At 35.6% G+C, this 26,112-nt stretch overlaps 1 protein-coding gene across 4 annotated transcripts in view; it reads left to right on the top strand.

Moving 5' to 3' along the window:
• Window positions 1–24,644, top strand: part of ERBB4 (erb-b2 receptor tyrosine kinase 4) — a 1,171,522-nt gene extending 1,146,878 nt beyond the window's left edge. For 2 of the 4 annotated variants that reach the window (XM_046019455.1, XM_046019456.1), the window contains exons 26-28: window positions 13,786–13,833; window positions 14,593–14,890; window positions 17,828–24,644. In XM_046019455.1, coding sequence (XP_045875411.1) covers window positions 13,786–13,833; window positions 14,593–14,890; window positions 17,828–18,273 — 792 coding nt within the window. In that variant the 3' untranslated portion in view covers window positions 18,274–24,644. The remainder of the gene's footprint in view (window positions 1–13,785; window positions 13,834–14,592; window positions 14,891–17,827) is intronic. The other 2 variants (XM_046019457.1, XM_046019458.1) reach the window with 1 other exon arrangement.
• Window positions 24,645–26,112: the final 1,468 nt, after the last annotated feature.

Genomic DNA, 26,112 nt, shown 5'->3' with positions numbered 1-26,112 from the left:
GATTTTACTCTCCTTATTATATAGAGAGCAAGGTTGTCAGAGAGAGAACTGAGATGTGTTAGGGAGTTTAAAAAGATTGGCGAAGTCCTGAAGGAAATGTGTGGTGAAAACATGGCTTTTTAGAGGCACCATTCTACGTGGATGAATGATTGTTCAGTCTTACCAAGAGATGAGCAATGGAGAGAAAAACATGAAATATCAAGAACTCAGAATTGGTAGTTAGCTACACCAAAATAATATGGAAACTGAAGGCACTAAAGGTTATATTGAAGGTAAGTGAAGTAATTAACCATTGGTACAAGTTCTTTAAACAAACAAACAAAAAAATCTATCAGGGCACCTGGGTAGCTCAGTCAGTTAAGTCGCTGCCTTCAGCTCACGTCATGATTCCAGAATCCCGGAATCTAGCCCTGCATCAGGCTTGTGCTCAGCAGAGAGTCTGCTGCTCCTTCTGCCCCTCACTCTCCTGTTGTGCTCTCTTTCACTCTCTCTCTCTCTAAAATAAATAAATAAAATCTTTAAAAAATAAAAATAAAAAATAAAAAGAAAGCTATCATCTATTATCTACCTGACTGTGGACAATTGTGTACTTAATGTGGACCGAATGTTATACGGGTTCTTTCTTTACATACATTTGTATTTTTTTTTTTTTTTTAAAAAAGAAGGCTAACAAGAGAAGGGGCGTTCTTTCCCCCATTTTAGGCCAAGGAAACTCAGACTCAGAGAGGTTGAGTAGCTTGTGACAGAGCTAGTAAGTACACAGGATTCAAACCAATATCTACCTTACTGCAAAGCTCATGCTGGTAAAATAAAATGTCGGGCAATTAACTGAAAAGCACAAAAAAAAAAAAACAAAAAAAAAAAACCAGAAGATCTGACTGAATCAAAGAAAGGGAATCACCAAAGTGAATGAATAGAAGGCTATGGTCAGAAAAAAGGATACTTTTGAAAATTCTGTGTTGGGAGTTTTTCCAGTTGTTGCGATAGAGCCATGTGGTAAACTGAGGTAGAAGCACAGGCAAAGAGAAAGCTCAGAAAATTAGATAAACAGTGGCATTCATGGTGAAAGGGATTAAGTATGAGTCACATATCACGGAGTAATTGGAATATACCAACAAACAGTCTGGGTGTTGGAAAGTGCCTGCAAAGACTATAGATAATCACAAGGATAAGGACCTGTGGAGTAATCATCTGGTATGAACCTCAAAAGGAGAAGGAGTTTGAAGGAATTTTGACCTATGACCTAGAAGCTTATAGCATAGTAACCTGGGCTCTAATGCCTGAGTTGAATCATGAAAGGAAGATACTTTACTAGGAAAGTGTATTCCAAGGAAGCCTTCTGGATGTACAAGATGACTGCTCGTGAATGCCAGATTTCTTTTCTTTTTTAAAAAGATTTTGTTTAGTTAGTTATTTAAGGGAAAGAAAGAGCACACGTGTGCGTGTGTATGCATGAGAATGGGGTGGAGAGTGGGGGGTAAGGAAGAGGGAGAGACTTCCAAGCAGACTCCATGCTGTGCTCCATTTGGGGATTGATCTCGGAACCCATGAGTCGTGACCTGAACTGAAATCACGAGTTGGATGCTTTACAGACTGAGCCACCCAGGCGCCGCACGAATGCCAGATTTCTGATAAAAAATAAACTTCGGAAGCATTCTCAGGAAAGTGAGGGTAAAGCTTGGGTGGATCAAGGTTATGTGGAGCCAGCTACATCATTGAAAGTAGGGGTAAAGCCTCTTTTAGAAAAAGAATACAAAAATAAAAATCTTTCTTTTTCAAGATTTACCAAATTCCAAAACCATGTGAACCTATGATGGGTTCTTTCCCAGCCTTTCCCAGGCTATACAATTGAAGAGCCTGAAGCTCTCAGCTTTATTGGTCTAAAGTAAATTCATTCTGGGCAGGGAAGGTGAGAAAACATGCAAGAGTAATGGATGCCAGAAATGAATGTATTCTTGGCTTAAATAGCATATTAGTGAAAGCTTCCTTTGGGGCTTCTGGTATTTAGAAACTCAAGATGGATGGTGCTGGCCCCGAAAATTTAATATAAAAACAAAGAACCCTTTATTTATTGTGCTTCTTTCCTCCTTTCTGGAGGAGGATGGTCCAGCATTTTTAAAAATTTTATTTGTGGGCTGATAAACATTTTATGAATGTTCATCTGACCATATGCTTAGGATGAGCTTGTTACTTGTTTTTGCTTTTCTCTTGGCCAGAATTTATAAGCAGGAGAATATGAAGGTATTTCAAAGCAAATAATTCACAACCTGGGCTTGTGTCAAGCTCTCTTGGAAATATCTTCTCCTCCTGGAAAATTGACATCCAATATACTTTTGTATGGTAACAGGCTGAATGAAAATCCTGGAAGTTCTCTCAGATTCCTAATATTACTTTGAATTGCTCTTGCCTGAGCTTTTGGTTACCTACCTTTCAATAATGATTTGAGAGATCAGTCCTAGGAGTGATCAGAATGTCCCCTTCTCACTTACTGTTTTTGGTAAAATCTAAGGTTTTACTAGCTATCTTTTTAATACTCAGATGAGTAAATTTGGAACAATTACGAGAGGAGGTGAGATATTAACACAACTGGTTGCTCATATATTTCAGGAGCTTGTCACCCTAAAAGGTGATGCAGATGAATTAGAAACAGTTTCTAAAACTCTTAGATATATTTGTAAGTAATAAAAACAGTAAAGATTCCTGAGAGAGCCTGGGGTGCCTTACCACATAAGATGTATAGCAAGAAAGGCAGTCTTCCTCTCCTTCGTGATTATATTTGTAAGATCGAGCATTAATATTTTCTTTTGTCAAAACATAGCTGCACATTGGCTTAATATCTTCCTTTCGAGATGATGAATAATAATTGTGCTGGTGTGATAAAGGACAAAGGGGACTGGGAAAAATACTAGGGACTTTTCTTATCTGTCTAGTACTTTTTTGGTGTGTTTGGTAGTCCTTGGGAGAAAGCTCAGGGTATGTAATATGTGCGAGAGTCCAATCTATTTTATTTTTCCCAACTCCCAAGTCGTTTATCAAATTATTTCAGGGTCATAAATCTAAGTACTTTTCTGTAACTCAGCTACTTTCTTTCCGAGACGTATCTTTTTTGAAGAAGTTTAGTGTGCTTTTAAAATCTATAAAATGCTTAATGTGTTAAAGAGGTGACACACAGGAATTCTCTCTCCGCCAGAGTCTGAGAGTTCAAACATTTCTTGCATTACCACGTGCCTCCCTTAATGTGGCAGCTTTCCCTGAAAAGATTCACAATCACAGGGAAGAAAAAAAAAATCAATCTAAGCACGCGTTCAGCACTGAGGACTTCTCCTTGGCCTGTTGACAATGCCCCAGCATGAATTCTGAGACATATCTTATTAGGAGTCTGTCTGGATGCGTTCAAGTGTTCACTAGCAGTGATTCAGGAAAAATCAAGGCCAACTTGATTTTCACATACTCGGCAGAGATGTGAATTTCTAATGTTTGTGTTTCATTGACTTTCTAACCCCCATCATCTAAAGAAAACAAAAGTAATGAAGATTTTATTTTAGTTTATCATAATCTCTACTGTTAGGTCACTCAGTTAATTTATTTTAGTTGCATTGAAGAATTTATCTTTGGATGTAGAATATGGACCTTTCTGTGACTAAGGGGCGGAAGAGAGTTCTGTGGGGTCTTGTTTTGATTTACTGTGGTACCAAGAAAAACATACCATTATCTTTAATTTTCAAAGGACTATTTTACAATGGCTTTGAATGGTGTAATAACCAATATTCATTCAAGGGAAACCTGTTGATTATCCCACTATTTTATTTACATCAATAACACTAATCATTTTGGGGACGCTGAGTGGCTCAGTGCGTTAAGCCTCTGCCTTCGGCTCAAGTCATGGTCTCAGGGTCCTGGAATCGAGACCCACATCAGGCTCTCTGCTCAGCAGGGAGCCTGCTTCCCCCTCAGCCTCTGCCTGCCTCTCTGCCTACTTGTGATCTCTCTTTCTGTCAAATAAATAAATAAAATCTTTTTTAAAAAAAACACCAATTATTTTTGACAGTGGTTTCCAATGAAATATGTGATCCCAAATTTGCAAAATAGCCTCTTGGCACACAGAGAAATATGTAGCTGTATGAGAGCTCTTACTCTGCTAAGAAACATGCGCTTATTTGATTTGCAGCAGTTAGTGCGGTCCTGTGTGAGTGATACTTGGACAAGTCAGGATTAAGCTGTATTGTCTTTAACTAGAAAAAAATACCATGTCACATATGTGTATTTTACATTCCTTTATTCAACATTTAACAGGAAAACAAACTTGTAAAATTCGTAAAGCAGGCAGGACAGACATTATTGTTCCCATTTTACAGAGGAGGACACTAAGCTCTGAAGAAGACTTAACCATGGTGGCAGCATGGTAGAATGCAGCGTTTCCTCTTCTGGGGCTCTCCTCCTGTAGCTTCTTCCCTTCTTGAGACACCCACTCTGTAACTTCTAGAATTTCATTTATTTATTACTTTGATTTTCTATACTACTCAGCCATAATTACTCTAAAACTGCTTTTTGAAAAATTTAAAGTGGTCCTTCCCTTCCAGTGTCCGTTTTGCACCACAGTGTAGAAATCCAGGTGGGTGATGTGTACCGCTTAAATGGATACTAATCGGGATTTGTGTTTGACCTGATGGGCCAAAACCGTGTTTTCCATCTGCCTGATGGCACTTTATCCTTGTGTCTGTGTTTCTTAGTGTTCTTAGTTAACAATTTATATCTTCAAGGTTAAAGCCAAAGCCTGAGTTTGCTAGACCACCAAAGCGTTAGGAAATACAAAGATGTCTAAGAGGTCGTTGTCATAGTAGTGATAGAATCTTGAAGTTTTAGAACTACATGGGAAATGTGTGCTGCATTTGGAACTACTCACTTTAAGAAGACTTTTTTTTTTTTTTTTGCCATAAGAATTAAGATTTCAAGCAATGCCTCCAGAAAGAGTAATCACTGATAAGAAGAGTAAGTGTACTAGATGAGAGATAATATTCAGATTACTGTATGGGGGTTCAATTTCAATTTGAGACTCATCCTCAGTATCTATAGGCTAAGATGTGTATAATATATAATTCCAGGGATGATAAAATCATATCCTGTAAAGCATAACTTGCTGGCTGGTTAGGGGGAGTCCCTGAGATTCTCATTAATAAAGCTACTCTTTGGGTTTCATATACTTTCCTAACTGTCCATCCATCCTTTGATCCAATATACCTTTTACTGAAAATTTCACCATGTCCATGTTCCTAGTCTGTGTTAGGCATTGAGGCTATTTTGACTATTAGTGTAAATCGGCTTCTGAATCCGCTCACAGTATATGGAAGAAAGCATACTAACAGAGTAAATAAACAACTAGAATACAGCAATAAATCATTCATATAGGGTACATGATAAGTCCTTAATAATTTTCTTGAATCAATAAACATAATACAGGGTGTGAGTTCAGTAACTCAGAATGGTACACCTTCTTTTCAAGGAGGCTATAGATATAGTCGCTTTTCCAATAGAACCAGGGCTGGAATCAGTGGGCTCTGCAGCCTGTTAGTGGAAAGTAAATAAAACTAGGCCAGAAACTAAGAAGTCAAGCTTGATGAGGAAACATTGAGATCAGATCTCACCTGCTTTACAGTTTTACTATGTTGCCCCTGACTTAGATATTCTAGGAACATCAAGTATATTTTTTTCTCCCCATTATAAATTTTGTAATTAGGTCTATTGACTTTGGCTTGTTAGTAACTAGCTGTGAGGTATTTGGTGATAAGGTGATCTCTGAGATCCATGTTAGATTTAAGTTAGATTCTCTTATTTCAAGTCTATTTTATATTTTGCCGCCTTCATATATAATTTTTTTTTTTTAAATTGAAGTGTCAGCCATTTTCGAATTTAAAAGGAAATGATTATGACCATGGACCCGGCTAATTTAAGTTGACTTTGGCAACAAAGAGCGTCAATGGGAAACTAAGAAGTATTGGCCTTTTTCTTTCTTTTTTTTTTTTTAAATTCCAAAGTGGTTCACAAATTGGTACAGGGATTCTTTGTATAGTTCCTTCTTCCTTTTTACATGCAGCAAAGTCAAATATGGGGTCTTTCTGAAAATGGTGCAACTCCTTAGACTATAGCCAACAAGTAACTCTTGGGAAGAACTTTTTCCTCTTGGGGTGCTACCTTCAATCTGATATTCATTTTGGCTCAGATCAGTTGTAAATACCATCCGTTTCTGTGAAATGTAACTGGTGTTTGCTCTGGGCTGGTGGGACAGCCCCGGGCTGTTTGCTCTGCCGGTAGCTGTACCCAAGTACCCACAGTACGTTGTTCAGATCAGCTCTCATGAACCAGCTGTCCTAATTCCAGGTGGACCATGAGAAATCTGTCTCCTTACAGCAACAGCTGTGCCACCTGGTAGCTTACAGAGCAGTGGTTGGATGAATCAGCCATTGTTACAAATTCACTTTTTATCTGGTAAACACTTTGCATCAACTAGCATAACTGAACATATTTCCAACCTGGTCCAGGACTGAAACGAAGTGAACACTGACAGCCTTATCTGTATTTTGTTAAATTGTTTGCTTATTGTCAATACCTATCATTAAGACACTGAATAAAATCTACATGCCAAAATTAGATTTATAAAATTTACAATTCTATTTCTCATCATACTGCTTTCTATCTCTCAAGACACAACTATGTCCTTCATATTCTTTACATTCTCACAGAGATTACTCTAAATACTGTTATTGCTATTTTAAATATATAATAAAATTTCCCCAAGCTTGGATTTTTGCTAAGGAAGAAGTTGAACTATACAATATTTTGCTATTGCCTTATTATTAACAAGTAAATAAAAATAACTCCAAACAACCACTAAAGAAATAATTTCTAAATAGAACTCTTGTACCTCGTGTTTTAGGGAACAAGATTTATTTAGTTGATAAACGATACCCACAGGTGAAAAACAGTAAAAACAAAACAAAAACAAGCCACAGATGATCTGACAGTCTGTTTAAAAAAAAAAAAAAAGTCAGTTTGAGTGGGTTCAATAAGCCTGTTATTTTAAGCTATTAATTTTCTTAGTGTATGAATGCATATACACATGCACACACAAAACCTTAAAATGTGATTTTAGGTCTTCATTAATAATACAAAAGGAAGCATATTATACCTAGGGCAAGGTATAGCATTTCAAATTCTAGAGTAATGTTATTAGGCAGAATATTCATCTTATGTACAAATAATTTGATGGTTAAAAGTGATTTTTCCCATTGCCTGTTCCATAGTCTGACTTCTCTTTTCAAAGATAAGTAAATTGAGGGCCCAATAGATTAAGGGATTAGTTAAAGATCATGGATTAGTGGCAAAAATTTCAAGGAAACAACCCTATAGGCAGAAGGACCACAGGTGACCACTGGTTACAGATCTGTGGAATTGCTGTCTTCAGAATTTCCTGGCCTCAATGCATTGCTCATGTACTAAGAAGTCTTCATTAAATATTCTTCATAATGTTGGGATAAAAAACTTTCAAGCAGAGAGGCAATTTTAGGCAATTTTTGAAGATTTAGATTTCCCAAGTATTTGGACATAATAAAGACTTAATGATTTCATTTTTACTCTGAAACAAAGATGCTGCAATTGAACCAAATGTTCTTAAGAATAAGTTAAAAAATTAAGAAAAACTACCATGCCTTTTCTTACTGAAATGAACTAGTAAAAGGTCTTTAAGAAACCTCCTAGAAGCTCTCCTCTTTAAATTTCTAACAGCATGTGTTAACTGGAAGCTAGGTGATAATGACGAAAAGGTTTAAATACCGTAACACATTTCTGAAAAGAAATATAAACGTATACAAGAAAATTGCCAGAAACCAACTAACCACAAAAGATATTTAGAATATGCACCAGGATGAAGGAATATAAATTAATTTTTCACAAGAAAAAAATTGTGAGAATTCATTTAAGGGAAGAGTTAAGGCACTATGCAAGGGCAGAGAGAGGGTACAGATAAGAAAAGATATGCGAAAGTCAAAATCTACATGGCATGCATGATAACGGGTAATAGAGTCAGATAGCCACTAATGGCCGTGTGTACACGGAAGACTTTTAATTTCCCTGGTCCTCCGTTTTCTCATCTGTAAAATGCAAGTCATGATTTTTAGTGATGATATGTACCTTGAAAGGTTATAAGAATAAATAAAACCTAAGGTAGTCTCTGACATATGGTAGGTACAGGACACATGTTAGTATCGCTTCCTGTTTCTCGATTTGCCTAAGAGCAGTCACATATTTATCTGTGAAACAGATAGACATTATAATTAATTGGACTTCAAGAACTGAGTTAGGAAAGTAGAGTTATTAGAGTTTATAAAAAGCATCCTCTACAATTTGTAAATTTTAGATTGACTCCCATTCATATTTACTGATACCATTCATAGCTTCCCTTCATTAGAAATTCTTTTTTAGTAATAGAGTAGATGAGACATATGAGAGAGGTAAGATGTTCTAGCGTTAATGAGAAAGGAACGAACAAAAGATGAGAGCCCAAGTTAGTATTCCTTCAACTGAATCACAGGCCTATTATTAACTATTTGTTGATGTATTTAAAATACTATTATATAATTTTGTGTATTTTTATTTATTGTTATATTATTTATTTTGTGTATGATAGAGTAAAAACTCAAAGTTTCTTTATTTTTCTATTTTTAATTGTTTTTCAGTGTGATTCTTTTTTGCTTCTTCTTCTTCACTGAAGAGTCTGAATCATCCTATATTTAATTTTGCTTTATGTTTGATTTTTAAATTTGGAATGTAGTTCTATATTTCTCCTGTTGTTCCCAATTGCTTTTATTCTTGATTATCAAAGAAACATATGCCTTTTTTTTTTACAGTATCTATAACAATATCCATATTTTTGTTGAGGTATAATTGACATACAATACATATTATTTTTAGGTATACAGTATAGAGATTCAACATTTGTATACATTGCAAAATGATCACCACAATAAGTGTAGTTACCGTCTGCATTTACAAAGATAAGACAGTGTGATCGACTATATTCTCCATGCTGTACATTATATCCCCGTGACTTTATTTTAAAACTGGAAGTTTGTACTTCTTGACCCAAAAAGCAGCATTCCACTTAACCAAACTAAGTAGATGGATGAGTACATTTATAAATAAACACATACATAAATAGACAAAAGGTGTTTTGTGGAATCTGTATATACATATGTGTGTGTGTGTGCATATGAATGTATGAGCCAGCTGCCTACCTAGATTCAATAGGGTTTTTCACAGTTCTTGCTGATTTTTTCATACATGGACACACTTTGCTTTCTTTTGCCTGCTTTATGAAAAATGAAGATTCTAAACCTAGGTGCCTCAAGCATTGATATGTTGAACTCGGTTGTGAAAAAATACGTAAGTTATAGCCAGGCACCAGGACTTGGACGTAATGCCAGAAACATTTTATCTGTCTGCTACCTGACCTGTAACAATGTGAAAATACCCATCGCAGTGTTAAGAATACATGCCAGGGAGGATAAGGGGTTGAGAACCCTTACTAGTGACATGTGTTTAGGTAATAAATGAGTGCTGATGGATTAGTAACATCTTACAGAGATACATTCTGTTTTAGTTAAAAGGATTTAGAATGTTTCTTGACCCTAAAAACTTTAATCCTATAGTTAATATTGATAGGAACAATTATCTGAAGATAAAAAATAAAACCCTCTCTCCTTAAGTGCATGTTTAATTTAGATGGAGGTTAGGCATTAAGTATGTATTTTTGTTTCCTAAGAACATAGATTTGTATGATATTTAAAAAATATATTAAAAGACAAAAACCCATCTGGTTAACAATTTAAAATTCCCCAGGAGCAATATTAAACAATATAATATTCTAATTAAAACAATAAATATGAGAAATACAGTGCCTGTAATAAGACAGTGTCATATTTTTATCATTCAACCGAAATGCAAATTTCAGAACATGATGTATGCAAAGTGCATTTAACACCATATTTGATGCATTTGCTGATATTTGCCTTCTCTATAACCTCTGGCATCTGAGTCCAAGTTAATCATACAATGTCCGGGTGATAGGGCCACAAAATTACACTTGACTCTCTCCATCACCCTTACAAATCCCCCCCACCAGAAAGAAACTCCCTATCACCTGCCAGTTCATAGCCCACCTCTTTCTGTCTCTGTGCTGCTGACAGTAAATCCCCTTACCAGCTAATTGAACAGATGCGCTCTGTACTTCCTGAAGATCCACAAAGCTGGGCTTTGATGGACAGCAGAAAATGGCATAATGAAAAAAAAACAAAAGCCTTTTGACTGAGAGCACTGCTTTGTTCTGCTCAGAACTTTAAGGTCACTCCAGCGTGTTCTGACTGTGGGGATCTTAATTTTTTACTCAACCAATTTACTTGCAGCTGTCATTCTTTCCCATATTAAAAGTTCAGCTCTTCAAGTGTGGGGAATTGGAAGGGAGTGGGGCGGGGAATGAGAAGAGCTTGTTACAAACTAAAAACAGCAAATACAAGTAAAATCTGGCTTGGCTCTTAAGTACAAAAAGTTATTTTCAAAGCCTATAAATTATGACATAGTGATTAACATGTAATTTAAATATATTTAAACAACAATTATATCACATTTCCAGCCCGGCTAATTGGCCTCACAGATGTTCCCTTGTAGCGGCATTGCCCTTCCAGGGGGAAAATGAATGAGGTGCTTTTTATCATGGAAAACAGGAAAAAAAAAAAAAAAGCAAATAAAAAAAAATGGAAACAGAAAAATAAAAAGCAGCCGGTAACCCTAAACACAACGAATGCTAAAGGGATTTTGCTTAGCATTTTTTTTTTCCATTTTAATGCAGAAAACTAGAAGAGCATGAAGACACTCCTGTTACTGTGATGGTATCTGGCAATGTGTCCAGATCCAGATTTGGCAGGAGGCTGATGGAAAGATTTGTCAAAGCAGGGACAGCGCCTGCATTCTAATACAGCGTGGCCTCTTTTCAAGAGGTCCGGTTATTTTTAACACAACCTTTTTACAATCAAAGGCAGTCTAGCCCAGACCATGAATATATATAATAAAGTATTTCCTGATAAAGAATGATTTAGGGGTTTTCCCTTTCATCACTTATCCCTCAAGTTTTATAAAATCCAAACTGGATAGCCATAGCCGTCAGTGCCGTTTCCTGAGCTGTGATTCCAGTCCAACGCGACCCAGTACAGCAACTGTTGTAATGTAAGAGGTGAAAGGAACGGCAGTAATTACTCATATTTTGGAATAACTGTCTTCTAATATGTAATCATGGAATGCAAATAAATTCACCGCAGCTTCGTCTTACTCTTGCCTTTCTTCTGATAATCTCAAGTATTATTTGATCGTTCAGTATAAATTGCAAAAGGCCAGTGGTTCTCTCTCTCTCCTAGTGTCTCATGGTATCTCTAGCATCTACCACAGTTCCTGTGCTTTCATGGTAGAGGTTTAATAAATACTTGTCAAATGCTTGCTCAATAATTGGGGTTTAATGATAGGGTAAAGGCCAAGGTATATAATATGATAAAGTTCCACCGGGCACTAGTCATAGTTCCCATACCATCCCTCTATTTCCCATATCACTGGATTATACAGCAAAGTTCCCCTCAAATTTTATGAAAGAAATGTATTTAATTTTATATCTTTCTAAAAGATAATAAAATATACCTATACTGAAAGTGATGTGGAAAACAGGGAAGCATTTTTAAAATTTTTTTTTTAATTTTTAAAAAGATTTTATTTATTTATTTGAGAGAGAGAGAGCATGAGCAGAGGGAGAGTCAGAGAGAGAGAGAAGCAGACAGGGAGCCCAGGGCAGGGTTCGACCCCAGGACCCTGAGATCATGACCTGAGTGAAGGCAGATGCGTAACAGACTGAGCCACCCAGGTGCCCTAGGAAGCATTTTTAAATGCCTCTTGATAAGTAGCTTTGGCATTTTGATTGCTTGGCTTTAAAAATCTGATTTAGCAGATGTGAATGCTTACATTTTTATCTATCCTCTATGTTTTTATAGTCGTACACAGCTTACCAAGCTCATTTATATACACCTTCTTACTTTGTCGTCATTAAGATACAAGGAGTGTGGGAGGCGAAGGATAAAATGAGGATCTGAGGTGTTTCACGACTGACCACATCACTTGTAACTGGGACTGGGGCTAGAGATCTGACAAATCATAAAACAATGTGTCTACTGGGGGCATCTGGGTGGCTCAGTGGGTTAGGCTGCTGCCTTCAGCTCAGGTCATGATCTCGGGGTCCTGGGATCGAGTCCCATATCGGGCTCTCTGCTCAGCAGGGAGCCTGCTTCCTTCTCTCTCTCTGCCTGCCTCTCTGCCACTTGTGATCTCTCTCTGTCAAATAAATAAAATCTAAAAAAAAACAACAACAATGTGTCTACTGGACAATACTACCTCCTATGCTTAGCATATTAAATATGTCTCTAAATATATCTTCAAGACGTTCTTAGTTATTAGAGAAGGAAAGAGATCAATAGTTTCTACCGCATCATATAAATGACTGAAGTTTTGAAGAGAGTTAAAATGTAAACTTAATGTAAGATTTCAGACTTTGGTCCTTGATTAGTCCAGGAGTCTACGTTAATTATGAGAAATTGTGTTATCTGGTTGCTATTCATTTACATCAAAGAGTTAATCTCCATGGAACCATATTAGAGTTTGTTTTATGAATATCTAAATTGTAAAAACACTGGCCTGGAATAATACTTAGCCAAGTTTCATACATGTATGCAGAGAATGCAAACTTCATAAAAGCAATGATATTTATCTGCATTATTCATTATCTCCATTGTCCAGAAAAGTGCCTGGCACATAGATAGTAGGTTCTCAAGAAATGTATGTAAAATATATGTATTATTAAGAAATGGTGTTGATATTCACATAACCCCCTCTACTTACCCTAAGGAATATTATCCTTAATATTTTATCATATTTTTATATCCACTTTTTATTTAGCCCATAGGATGGAGTATTAAGTTATAAGGATACAGATGCCCTTTTTTTTTAAACTGAAATCTAATTTTAACTGATTCTAAATACATGAAAGTAATGTATGCAAAGCATAGTTCCAGGAACATAATTAATTTTCCAAGATTTTCTTCTGTTTCTTAACTTACAAAAAATCAGACTGAGGAGAAAATAGTATGTATTTTTTTTTAAAAGGAAAGGCTAAGAAATTGACCCTTTGCTGCAATAGTGAAAATAAATGTAACTTGGTAATAAAAATTATTCAAGGAAAATTGAAATTCACTTCCATCTCCTTGTGGATAAGTTTCTTTTTATAAGAGAGAATCAATGCTATGGTATATGACCATTTTAGCCATACAATAAGTAAGGAAGGAAATGGTTCTTTATTTAAAACTGTAGTTAATTATTTATCATTTTTATCTTTCTTCTAGGGTTAATCGGAAAAATATTCATTATCAACTTAATTTTTAATCTACTTAAAATTTTACTTTATTTCTATATAATTTTTCTTTTCAGGGACTGAATTAAAATAGTTAATATTTTCAAAACATAAAAATTATCTCATTTGTAGCCAGAGTGCATAAAATTTTACCATTTAGCAAACTTCACTGTTGTGCATGTTTTCCCCTTTGGTTCATACAATTCATGTGGCTTTTCTTTTCTTTTTTCTTTTTTTTTCTTTTCATTCATATTACCTCTTATTATATCCATCATTCCATTTTTCTTTCCTATTAGAGTGAAATTGGACACAGCCCTCCTCCTGCCTACACTCCCATGTCAGGAGTAAGTATTTCATGATCAACCTTCATCTTTTAGTATTTTTGGTCTTTGCTTATCATGTTTCTTCTCTCTTGTCTCCCCATAGTTTCCTCATTTTGCTTTTGCCAACAGTGAGTTAAGAATTTGCTATAGATTATATAGCTGGCTTTGTGAATATGTTTTATCTCAGTAAATAATCCAAAACTGAGATGCCATGCATCAACAATAGCTTTCAATTTTTACCTGAAAGGTTTACCTGGACTCAGAAATTATGCTTCTAGTTGAGGAGGTTATCATTATTTCCATGATTATAGGTTGTGTGCTAAAAAGTCAGAGTCTCTGTAATGATTCCCCTAGTTTGGTACTTGGGGACTCAAAGTCATAGCAACCGCAGAAGAGAAGGCAGGAAGAAAATATCACCATCCAAATCTCTGTTCTTAATGTCAACTGTCTACAGTTAATAACGTTTTCATTTGTCATGAAATTTGAATTGTATATCAAAAATAGGCGCCTGCGGAAAATAACATGAAATAATTTATATGAGATCATGTGCTGGGTGGTCATGACATTTAAATATGTATTTCCAAATTCTTTCCCCAGGTTCACTTTTTAAGAAAAATTGGAATTTTAGGTGGTTGTAACTCAAGCTTGTTAGCCATTCAGGGGAAACAATTAAGAAACTCTGGCTTTTGTCTGAAAGACAAGTTTTACTATCCTTTTCGCTATTTCTTTTTTACAGCTATTTCTAATAACTTCCGTTTAAATATGTCTCTCTATTGACAGAACCAGTTTGTATACCGAGATGGAGGGTTTGCTGCCGAGCAAGGCGTGCCTGTGCCCTACAGAGCCACGACCAGCACGATCCCAGAAGCTCCACTTGCTCAGGGAGCTACAGCCGAGATTTTTGATGACTCCTGTTGTAACGGGACCCTGCGCAAGTCAGGGGCACCCCACGTCCAGGAGGATAGCAGCACCCAGAGGTACAGCGCCGACCCCACAGTGTTTGCCCCGGAACGGAGCCCACGAGGAGAGCTGGATGAAGAGGGTTATATGACCCCTATGCGAGATAAACCTAAACAAGGTACAAACAAATTGTTCAGAAATGATTGTCATTCAACATTTCACTTCCATCAAAATGAGCAATATAATATAGAAGGGAAATGGCCAAACCACTGGACATTGTAACATTTGTGACCCAGAAAAGGCCTGGGCTGCTGCTCTATGTAGCGTACTGTCCAAATCCACAACATGTACACCATCTGAATCTCAGGCACCACCTGATTAGGAATCTGATTTTTAACGAGATCCCTATGTAACTCTTATGCACAATCAATCCTGAGAAGCACTGATCTAAACTTACCTTTATAGGAATATCTCTATTGAATATTTGAGTGAGGTAGCACACCGCAAGATTTTAGAGCCATGGCTTTATTGAACTTACTGTTGAGTTCATAAAGACTGGTATTTTGATGGAACCAATAAAATTTGGTTTGGTCAGTTCTTTAACATTTTGCATCATTTGGGTGATATTGGTCATTATAGGAGATTATGATTCCTTATATGATACATTTCAAAAATTAAAGTTCTGACATTATGTTTACTTATAGGTATACCATCATGTCTTGAAAATAATTCAGTTTGTGGTTCTACAAAGCTCAGAGATGACTGTACAAATTTGCTAGCAGAAATATTAGACATCCAAATCATATGACTTTTTCAACTTTGAAAAATCCACTTTCCTTCCATGGTAACAGCATCACATGAAGGAGAAGATGGAAAATTGTTATTAAAAACTATTAAAAATTGTTATTAAAAACTAAAATTGTTATTTAAAATTGTTATTAAAATTAAAAATTGTTATTAGTTATTAATAACTAATTGTTATTAAAAACTATGAAAATTGTATTAAAAACGTTAAGTTAATGATTGTATCTCAGAGTCTTCAGAGTCAAGTAAACTTTAAGACTCCATATGAGGGCCCATTATGTTTTTGAATATGTGGTTATGTTTAATTTTATAAAATGCAATTAAAGGATCCCTAAGTACACATTGTAAATAACCTATGAAAGAATATCTATGTAGAGGTATAGATAGGTATTACGATACTGAAGAATTAGATGCTTTGGAAGAATTGGATTGAAGCCTAGTAGTGACACAAATGTAAATTTTGAGAAGGTTTGGCAGATCCCCCTAAAAGTACAATGCTCTCTGGGAAGAGTTTCATCTCAACCATAGAGTTGTTTCTCCAAGTAGATAGATAAGTAGATTGAATTGAGCAAAGGTAACATGAACCTTCTAGGAGAAAACACAAGACTTCCAAGTGAGCCTAAAGACTCACTGTAGAGCATCCCTTGATTTTGTCCCTGAGTATAAGCTTCTATAGAAGATTATTGTACTCCAGCCTACTTCTCAGAGAGCAGAGAATGTTAGTACAGACATTCTTACACTTTCAGTTAAGAGGTTTCACGAAACTGGAAGGAAAATCAAATTCTGCCTCCTTTAGAAGTTGTTTTTTGGGGTGTTCTTCCATACATTTTTCTTAAAATGACCGTTGCTTTGAAAACCATTCAAATTCCAACATGTTATGAAGTGAAAAGTACTCCCTACTCTTTTAGGGACAATAATGAAAATAGTACAGTAGAACAAGAAGGCTGCTCAGGGGATTTTTGATCTGAATTCTAGTTCAGTACTAGTTGTATCCTTCATACATCATTTAATCTAGGTTTTCTGTTTATAAAGCTGAAAAAAATATGGCTTCCACTTCCTTCCCTACAGGGTTGTTGTGAGCATGACTTAAGTTCCTGTCATTATAATATATGATGGTGGGATAGTCATTACTATCTTTTAACTTGCCCATTATGCTAAATACTTCAGTATATCAAGCAGGCCTATATCCAGGGGCAAATCACCCTGACTTGATGAAATTATTTTTCTCTACTCGTCAGGCTAAGTATAGGGGATAGAAAGTTTGTTTCAGAATGGTGGCATCTCAACAAACGGTTGTGCACTTTCCCTGCCCCAACACCAAAATAGGAATAGCTGAAGTGTCATATCTGTGTCTACATTAAAAGAGAGGGCAAGAAGGTCTACTGTATGTGTGTATATAGGCCTATATGTACTCTATACATAGAGGTGGAATTAAATTTAAGAAGAGCAGCATTGATTGACACCTTTTTAAAAAATTCCAGGTCAATATTCTGTAGTAATTTATTAGATCGAATCATGCAAAACAGCCACTATTATGAATGGTTCCAACCTACAAAACAGTTACTTCATATGATCAGACAAACAGCTTGTTAGTTTGTGATTATGGTTAGCTAATGGAAGTGAATGTTCTAATTACACTTTATTCTTAGGCATATGTATTGTCACGCAAGTCAATTTAGCAGCATGTTAGATATCAATCAGGGTTTATTAGTTGAGTCTTTTCTTTAGATATTTCCTTTCCTATGTGTAAAACTTTCTGGGGAACATCTGTCATCAAAACCATTTTACCTATATGGACATTATAGCAAAACACACAGACTGAAAAATGTCGTTCCTTCAGTTCATCCACTCATCTTGGCATGGAGTTAAGCTATAGACATTTTGATTTTCCAGTACCCTTTTAGAAATTCTAATTTCTCCACATTTCAAAGCTCTTTAACCTGGATAGATTGTCTTATTTTTCAACAACAACAACAACAAAAAACACTGACTTTTAGAAAACAGAAGCATTTAAAAAAGTAACGTCTTATGTAGGAGAAACAAATGCAATTAGGAGGAAAGAGGAACAATCTAGATGGCAGGAAGTCTGCTTCCCGACTCTTTAGTCATTAAGAGTTTCGGCCCACCTACTCTTTCCTACTCTTCTGTCATTTGACAAAAGTAATCAATGAAGTAATCAACGAAATGGTTTTTATGAAAACAAATCTATGGCTTAACTGTTCTGGAAAAAGAAGCTAACCATCCTGTACAACCTTGGTCTGATGAACACATTCCAGAAAGTAGATGTTAACTAATATTTGTGTTCCACCAGAATACCTGAACCCTGTGGAGGAGAACCCTTTTGTTTCTCGGAGGAAAAATGGAGACCTTCAAGCTTTGGATAATCCCGAATATCACAACGCTTCCAATGGTCCACCCAAGGCAGAGGATGAGTATGTGAATGAGCCACTGTACCTCAACACCTTTGCCAACGCATTGGGGAATGCTGAGTACCTGAAGAACAATGTACTGTCTGTGCCAGAGAAGGCCAAGAAAGCATTCGACAACCCTGACTACTGGAACCACAGCCTGCCACCTCGCAGCACCCTTCAGCACCCAGACTACCTGCAGGAGTACAGCACAAAATATTTTTATAAACAAAATGGACGGATCCGGCCTATCGTGGCAGAGAATCCTGAATACCTCTCTGAGTTCTCGCTGAAGCCAGGCACTGTGCTGCCTCCTCCACCCTACAGACACCGAAATACTGTGGTGTAAGCTCAGCAGCGGCTTTAAGATAGAGACACACCTGCTCCGATTTCCCTGCCGCCTCTCTTTCTCTGACCGTCTTCCTTCTATTCCCAAGGCCAGTAGTTTTGACACTTCCCAGTGGAAGATATAGAGATGCAATGATAGTCATGTGCTTATCTAACTTGAACATTAGAAGGAAGAACTGAAAGAGAAAGACAGGAGGAACCACACTGTTTCTTCATTTCTCTGCATGGGTTGGTCAGGAGATTGAAACAGCTAGAGAAGGACCAGCAAATATAAGGCAATACTGCCTGCTGTCAAGCTAGTTCTCAATGTTTTCTCTTTTTTTCTCTCTTTTTTTTTTTTTTTTTTTTTTTTAAAGCAGATGCCTGAAAGACCCATGCTATCTGTTCCTATCTTAGGAACTGATCTGTATATTTTCAGTACCCTTGGAAATCGTAATAAATTTTCCATTAGAACAAAAGGATAACCTTTTCTATAACATATGATAGTAACTGAGATTGAAAATCCAGTTTCTTTTCCCAACAGTTTCTGTCCTGATAAGCAAGAACGGCCAACTCAGCTTTCATAATTTCTTAATCTTTCTCAAAGTTATAACAAGTAATTATGTTTGGAGGGTTATTTTTGGTCTTTTTGTTTCATTTTGTTTTGCTTTGGTCTGTCCCTTTATATTACTTTTACCCCCATATATTTTGACCTTAATTTCTGATTGGAAATATTTTTACATCAAAGTTTCTTATGTGTTGCTACAAATTGACAGAATTGTAAAAAAATATTTTAATATGGTGCAGTGACCATTATTTTAAATATATAGCCTTTAAATTTAGAAGGGGAGGCCAAGACACTAGTCAAGTGTGACATCAAATCTGTCATGTTTTACACTATTGACTATGTATCCCCACTTCCTTTACATTCTTCAACATTTTCTTCTCCATAAATGACAGTTACGTAGGCAGTTGACAATATAAAGAGTAAAAGGGAAACTAAGAGACAGTTCTGTGTGGTTCATGAAAACTACTGACACTTTCAGGGGTGGTCCAATGGGGAATCCATTGAACTGGAAGAGACACTGGATTGGGTATGTCTACCTGGCAGATACTCAGAAACGTAGTTTGCACTTAAGCTATAATTTTATTTGTTCTCTTTCTGAACTCCATTTTGGATTTTGAATGAAGCAATATGGAAGCAACCAGCAAAATAACTAATTTAAGTACATTTTTTTAAAAAGAGCTAAGATAAGGAAAGACTGTGGAAATGCCAAACCAAGCAAATTAGGACTTTGGAACAGTATCCAGAGATTATGGTGAGAGGGCCAGCACATTATCTACAAATGATATCACATTTGCTACGCAAGGAAAGTTATCCAGTTTGTATACTCCACATGAAGGAATGTAAGTAAAGATTGGCTTGATTCCTTGGAATTTCTAGTATGAGACTCTATTTATATTAAGTAGAAGGTAACTCTTTGCACATAAATTGGTATAATAAAAAATACACAAACGTTCACAGTTTATAGGTAGGTTCTTGGGTCAAAAGTTGTAAATAAACGTGAAAAAATTCTCATGTAATTATTTTAATATCCAACATACTAATCTTTTGATACTTTGTATAATAATACTTTCTTCAAATATATCATCCTAGTTCTAGAACCATCTTTTTATGTATCATTTTAAAAGAATACCTGCTAAGATGAGCAATGGGAAAAAATGTTAGGAATGAGTCTCCTGGAACAAGAAAATCAGGTAGTCTCTCTTTTCTAAGAAAATCGCTTGGACAGTCATATGAATTAATTTTTTTTTAATGTTAAAATTTCAGCATCAAATTCAAGTCTACTGCCAAAAAAAAAAAAAAATCAATGAGACTAAAAATCTTTGTTGGTAAAGCAGAGAGTTTACAGAGAGGGAAAAAAATGCTAAGAGATCTAGGTTTCTGCCTGTTTTGAAAAAATAAGTCAATCCATCCATTCAACTCCCCTATTTTTTCAACTGATATTTATTTAGAGTCTACTGAAAGTACTGTGTAAGTGGGGAAAATCAACATAAATGCAATATTATCCCTAACTTAATGATTTGAAGTCAATTTATTTAGAATGACATTTGAATTTCCCCCATAAGTTCAAGGAATAAGATTTTATGGACTACTTCGTGAGTAGTCATCATAAAATCCATTGTTTGTTAGAAGATCTCCTGTGAACTCATTTGAAACATGAATTAAACAACCTACAATTTACCAGAGTTGACAAATAAGAGAGTTTCATCCAAACAGGAATTGGTGGAAAGATATTGCCTCACTGGCTAATTGACCTATCTGGAGTCTACTTTGACCATTAAGTCAACAGTAGGTGTTGGTCTTTGGCCAAGAACATTGGAAGTGTCAGGACTGGTTTCTTACTAAGTTGTGAGAAAAAAGGTAAGCTAAAAGAGTGAAGCAGAGCAAGGGAGAGGTTTGTAAGACCCCTTCTAGTGAGGTTCAACCATGAACTTTTCTGGGTTGAAGACACAGAATTACTTAGGGGCTACAGCCCAACAGCTTCAAACTCTCCCATCCATTCAGAAGAGTCTCCAGAGAAAGGGGACCTCACATAATTTCTTATAAGAATTTGGATATAAGCCTCCCTTTCTAAATAAATTTGTACCAACTTAACACTGACAGCACCCTTGTTGGATACTAGAACTTTTTTTTTTCCTTCTGATTTATAGTAGTCATGGTTTCTTCTGGGATATGGAAAACAGAATCACTTATTTTAGGAAAGAAAGAAAAATAATTTTCTTACTGTTAAGGTAATAGAATGTATTCAGTGAATGTAGTTTCCTTCATTCTAAGAACACAAAACCCTTATACATCAGGTAATCTACCACTAACCTGAGATAGATGCAAGTGTAATCCAAAAAGACGCAAAATGCTTCACAAAAACCACTTTATTGTTCCTTTTGAATTATTTCTATAGTTCACTTTTTATTTCAGTTGTTTTTGTCCCCCTGGAAAAATATATTTCAATATGTATGAAAGGAAGAAAGGAATTGTTTTATCTATTCCAAAAAATAACTTACTCAACCCATCAAAGTGAAATTTTAAAATGCCATTTGAAGCCTACAAGTGCATCAGAATATCAAATCCCAGAGGCTAGTTGTAGCAATTTAAACATGCAGAACCAATTAAGTAAATTTGAGGGAAATTAGTAGTAAAGTTGCACAGACTATATTTTTTTAAGTCACCAAATTTTGTAGCCGATCTTGGGGAATCCCATCTACAGATAAGGAAACACTATATAACTAAATGGTTGTTTGAAGAGCCATTCTTTGGTTCTTACATGAGAAAAGATGTTCTCTAAATCAGAGTAGACCCAGAACCACAAAGTATCCTGCACTATAAAGAGGTGCTTGGACTATGTGGTTTTCCAAATTTTTGTGTCATAGGTTAGGCTGAGAGTTCTTTTTCAAGTAATATTCTTGAAATTGAATTAAAAACAGTGCAAACTCATATTTTATTAAAATATTGAAACTAAAAATTTAAGCTTCTCTTTTAGTAGATCAGAAAGAATGATTATTTGTATATTGAGAAACAGAAAAGAAGTGCTCTAAATGTTATAAGGTATGTGTTAATACCTTCTAAAAGTGGGACATGACATGAAGATCGTGCATATTCCCAAAGCCGAGGACAAATCAGTAGAAAGTCTGTGAGGTTCTGCTGCTAGATGAAGTCCAAAGGGCTATCAAATGCTTTTTGAAGTGTCAAAGTGAAAAGAAAAATAAAATTGTTTCAGCCCGACAGGGAAGGATGTAAATACATGTTTTCTAGAGCTAACTAAACTTTATTTCAAAACTTGAATTATTCATCCATCTATCAATGTTGATTATTTAACTAGTATGTAGTTCATAAGGTAATAGAAAAGGTGATCATGAGAGCATGTATATAGCTGGGCAAAACCATGATAATGCTGTAAGATATAGATTTAGTTAGTTATCAGATATTAAATGATTTTAATATTATTAAATCAAACTAGAAAATTAATCACAAACTATTATGTAACAAAATAAAATGCAGGTTCTGAAAATGTAGGATGGATTTTGCATAGTAAAAAATAAGTTTGCCATTTAAAATTGTTATTTGTTAGGTTTAGCTGAAAGTAGGCATATAAAGAGCTGGTTCCACTTGTGAAAATTTGTTTTAAAGCATTGCAATTAAATTTTTTCTCATTCTCTTATTCTTTTGCCATTTTTAATTACATTAAATGTGAAGAGAACATTTTTAAAAATTTGTTTTGCAAACACCACCTTGCAGAGTTTAACAGGCAAATAGGTTATGTGACTTTAAGTAAGAGGTCTTCAAAATGAAGTAAAGGAAATGTAAATGTTCTATTACCTTATGCAGAGAAAAAGACTGAGTGGTGCCCTTTATTTAGTAAACAAACAAAATGCATTTAATTTGTGAAATATCCCTTTTTTCCCCATGTTACCTTCCCATTTCCAAAAACAAAAAGAAGCAATTAGTTAACAATAATCTGATAAATAGTACTAAACCAAGCATTTCAAACTGCTGTTATTTCCATTATTTTGGATTCTAGTTATTAGACTGATGGTTTTTAATATTGCAAATGAGGAGTCCAGGTGTATAAACTTCTAGTCATTAGAAAGCCAGATAAACTAACTTCTGTATATGCCAAAGGCAAGAAAATTCTGCTGTGCCTCTTTCTGTGTATATGGACTTTGAAGGGCAGCCTTGTACCTGTGTAGACACATGAAGGCAGACTCATGTCTCCTGATTGCCATTTGCTTAAGAATGAATGACATTATACAGATGTAGATTAGATGTGATTTTAAAATAAAATTTCTCAGTGGAGACCTTGATTTTACTAATATTACAATGGGGCCAGCTTTTATACTTCTGGGTAGAATGAATACAACTTTTCTAATCCCAGAGATGCCTTTGCAAGAGTAGTTCTCTCCATACTTACAAGCATGAAGCTGTTGTGGGCACCATGTTGGGTCAGGAACTCTTGAGTTTGTGTGGACAAATGGCTTTTAACACCGTGGGCTGTTTCATTCTTTTCATTAAAAGGCAAGTTTCTATAAAATAGTAGAAATCTCAGACACTGTTCAAGTCCCACTGTTTTTGTAGAGGTACAAAAATGTAGGCTGTGTCACTTTTGCAGACTCCTGCCTCACCTCTTTCCTGCCAGGTGATATTTTGGGCAGAAGAAAATGCTTCTCTTTCAGTTATGAGCTGAAAACACTCTAAGCCCCAGCTTCCTGGGGATAGACTCATGCTTCTCTTGGAAATTACCCCTTGACAGTCAACTTTGTGAGTAAGTGATTATCTTGTTAGGAGTCACAGAAAAATTAATTTCTCTCGAGATTTAAAGAAAAATACCACCCTTGCTTCTTTCTCCATTGACACAAACACCTCTGTTCTCTTTACTGTCTACCACCCTCTTCAAAGTGGCCCTCTTGAGGCTGTACCTCTCTGAAGCCATAGCGGATCTCTGAGATCCCATACATTGCTTTGTGGAAACACTGACTTAGCCTCTGCCCTCAAATGCCTAACTTTTCTATAAATGATTCTAACAATGTAGACATTGTTAAAAATACTTCTCAAAGAAATTACTGCACAGAGTATTCTTTATGATATGAAAATTGTGTTTTTCCATAAAGATCGATTCTCTTACAATATCCTTCTCTGCAGGAATTTGAGTCGAGTCAGCCCTGTGATGAATCTTGAAACTCACGTATGTGCACGTACCCTTGGTAGGACTTAGATTTAATCTTTTCATTAGAAACTTACATATAATCAGAAGTTAGTTTTGCCAGCAAATTAACTTATTTACTTTATATATTTATTTTATTCCTGATCGCAAATATTTCACAGCTGCTGTATTTTTTTTTCATAAATGAAGACTCTTATTATCAGAAAGGTAAAGGCTATTCAGCTTTGAGACCCACCTGTAATTCTTTATTGGACCATTCATCTATCTGACAAATACATAATGAGGGCAGTTTCACTGCAACAAAAATCTATGTTATCCAGTAACTTGCCACCTTTTCTTTATTTTTGATTTTTAAAGACATTTTTATTTCAATGCTCTAACAAATTTTACCCATATCATCTGAAGTGGTTTTATTTGTACAAATATACAAATATAAGAAAACCAAGTTTCATACTTGTAGACAATAGTCTAACTTGTCCAAACCACTTTGCCTTTACTGCTATTTTTATCCCTAATGTGTAGATGTTTCCCCCCAGCCTGCAGCTCTTTGGAAATAAATCAAATCATACCTCCTACATATTGACATAACCTGGTTCTTGAGTATCATTTCCAGATTCTTCAGTTAATGGGGGGTTATACATTGTCCCTAATGTGAGAGTCATTTTCCTGTATATTTCTGGATCTCTCAGGGGCTGGGAGGGGTGGGGGGGAGTGAGGGGACTACACCATAGCACTCCAAGAACCCTTTTGGGCTTACTCCAGTAATCAAGTATGGAAGTTATTTTCTAAATGTAGATATGTAAGCTGTTCTTTTAAAGTAAGGTACTTTGAAAAATGTAGCATAAATTGGTACTGCTGTTAAATGGGTCGATTATAAAACTGAGCAGCTGTGTGAGGGCAGCTAACTTTGAATGAACACCTCACTGGCTGGTGTGTCTACATCTCCTGTTTTGACCACCAGGGACTTGCATTGCTGCATGTCAGAACTGCATCTTTACATGGTATGACTTGTTCATCTCTTTCTTAGGCACCATTATAGCAAGATCAAATGAAAATGAGAACAGTCTGCAAGATGATTCATAGCACAAAAAAAAACAAAGTCATGTTAAATCATCTCTTAAACACTCATCTCATACGTGCATCCAAGTAGTTGACTAAGATCAGTTCAGGTGATAAAGGGAGACATTTTACTGAAAAGGCAGAGGCTTAAGGTGTTATATACATTTGTATTCATTTCCTTATGTTCTTAACTTGTAAAAACAAAACAAGCCCTCTCTCTTGTGAAGTATCTTCAAAGGGCAGGGGTGCAAAATTACCTAGCTGGTAAGCCATCAATGTTTCATTTAAATCCCAGTGTTCAAAGTTAGCTGCCTTTTTGAAATAAACAAACAAAAAAATACTACTGTATGTTTGAAAATGTGAATAGTATTTTTATAGCTTGTTAAAGACATGGCTAGTTGCATTTGTAAATAAGGATAATGTTGCTTTGATTTTCTTTTGTGGACATCTTTATTTGGGACATAGTGTCTTTAGGATTGATTTGTATATAAGTAATTGGCTTGTGATTGTTTCCTTTTGGTTGGAAGTTATCATTTTGACATTACTTGTGATTCTGTGTTCAGCACTATTGTGACGTGTTCAACCTCTGCACTCGCTTACACAATAGGATATGCCAATTGTGTGTGGTGTAATGTTATTTTGATTTTTTTCTATTTTATCTATGAAGGATTATGCACTTAACACATACTAACTTTTTTAATGTTAGGTATATTTTTAGTATAATTTCCCTTATTCTTTCTTCTCTGCCAACCCTTCAACCCATTCTACTTTCCTTCCCCCAATTTCTGTTGTTATTTGAGAATGAGGGACAAACAGTATTTTAAATTTCTGTAATTAGGCTTTTCAGTTAGTTCTCAAGGATCCTCTCTTGGCTCTTGGGAAAGAATTGTACCTGTATAAGGCAATTATAGAATGCGACCTGCTTTGCCTCATTCCGTACTGATCATCCCAGCTGAACAATTTGAAAACTGTTCTGCCTTTTTGTTACATGAATCTGTCAGAAATATATTTTTAATTTAATATAAATGAAATTCAATAAAATATGAAACAAATGTTCTCTTCTGTGTCAGAAATTTGTCATA

The sequence above is a fragment of the Meles meles genome, chromosome 9 (genome assembly GCF_922984935.1).
Source record: "Meles meles chromosome 9, mMelMel3.1 paternal haplotype, whole genome shotgun sequence".
NCBI classification, from domain to species: domain Eukaryota; kingdom Metazoa; phylum Chordata; class Mammalia; order Carnivora; family Mustelidae; genus Meles; species Meles meles.
Note: the sequence above shows the minus strand (reverse complement) of the source record. Positions and strands in the feature narration are given on the sequence as shown.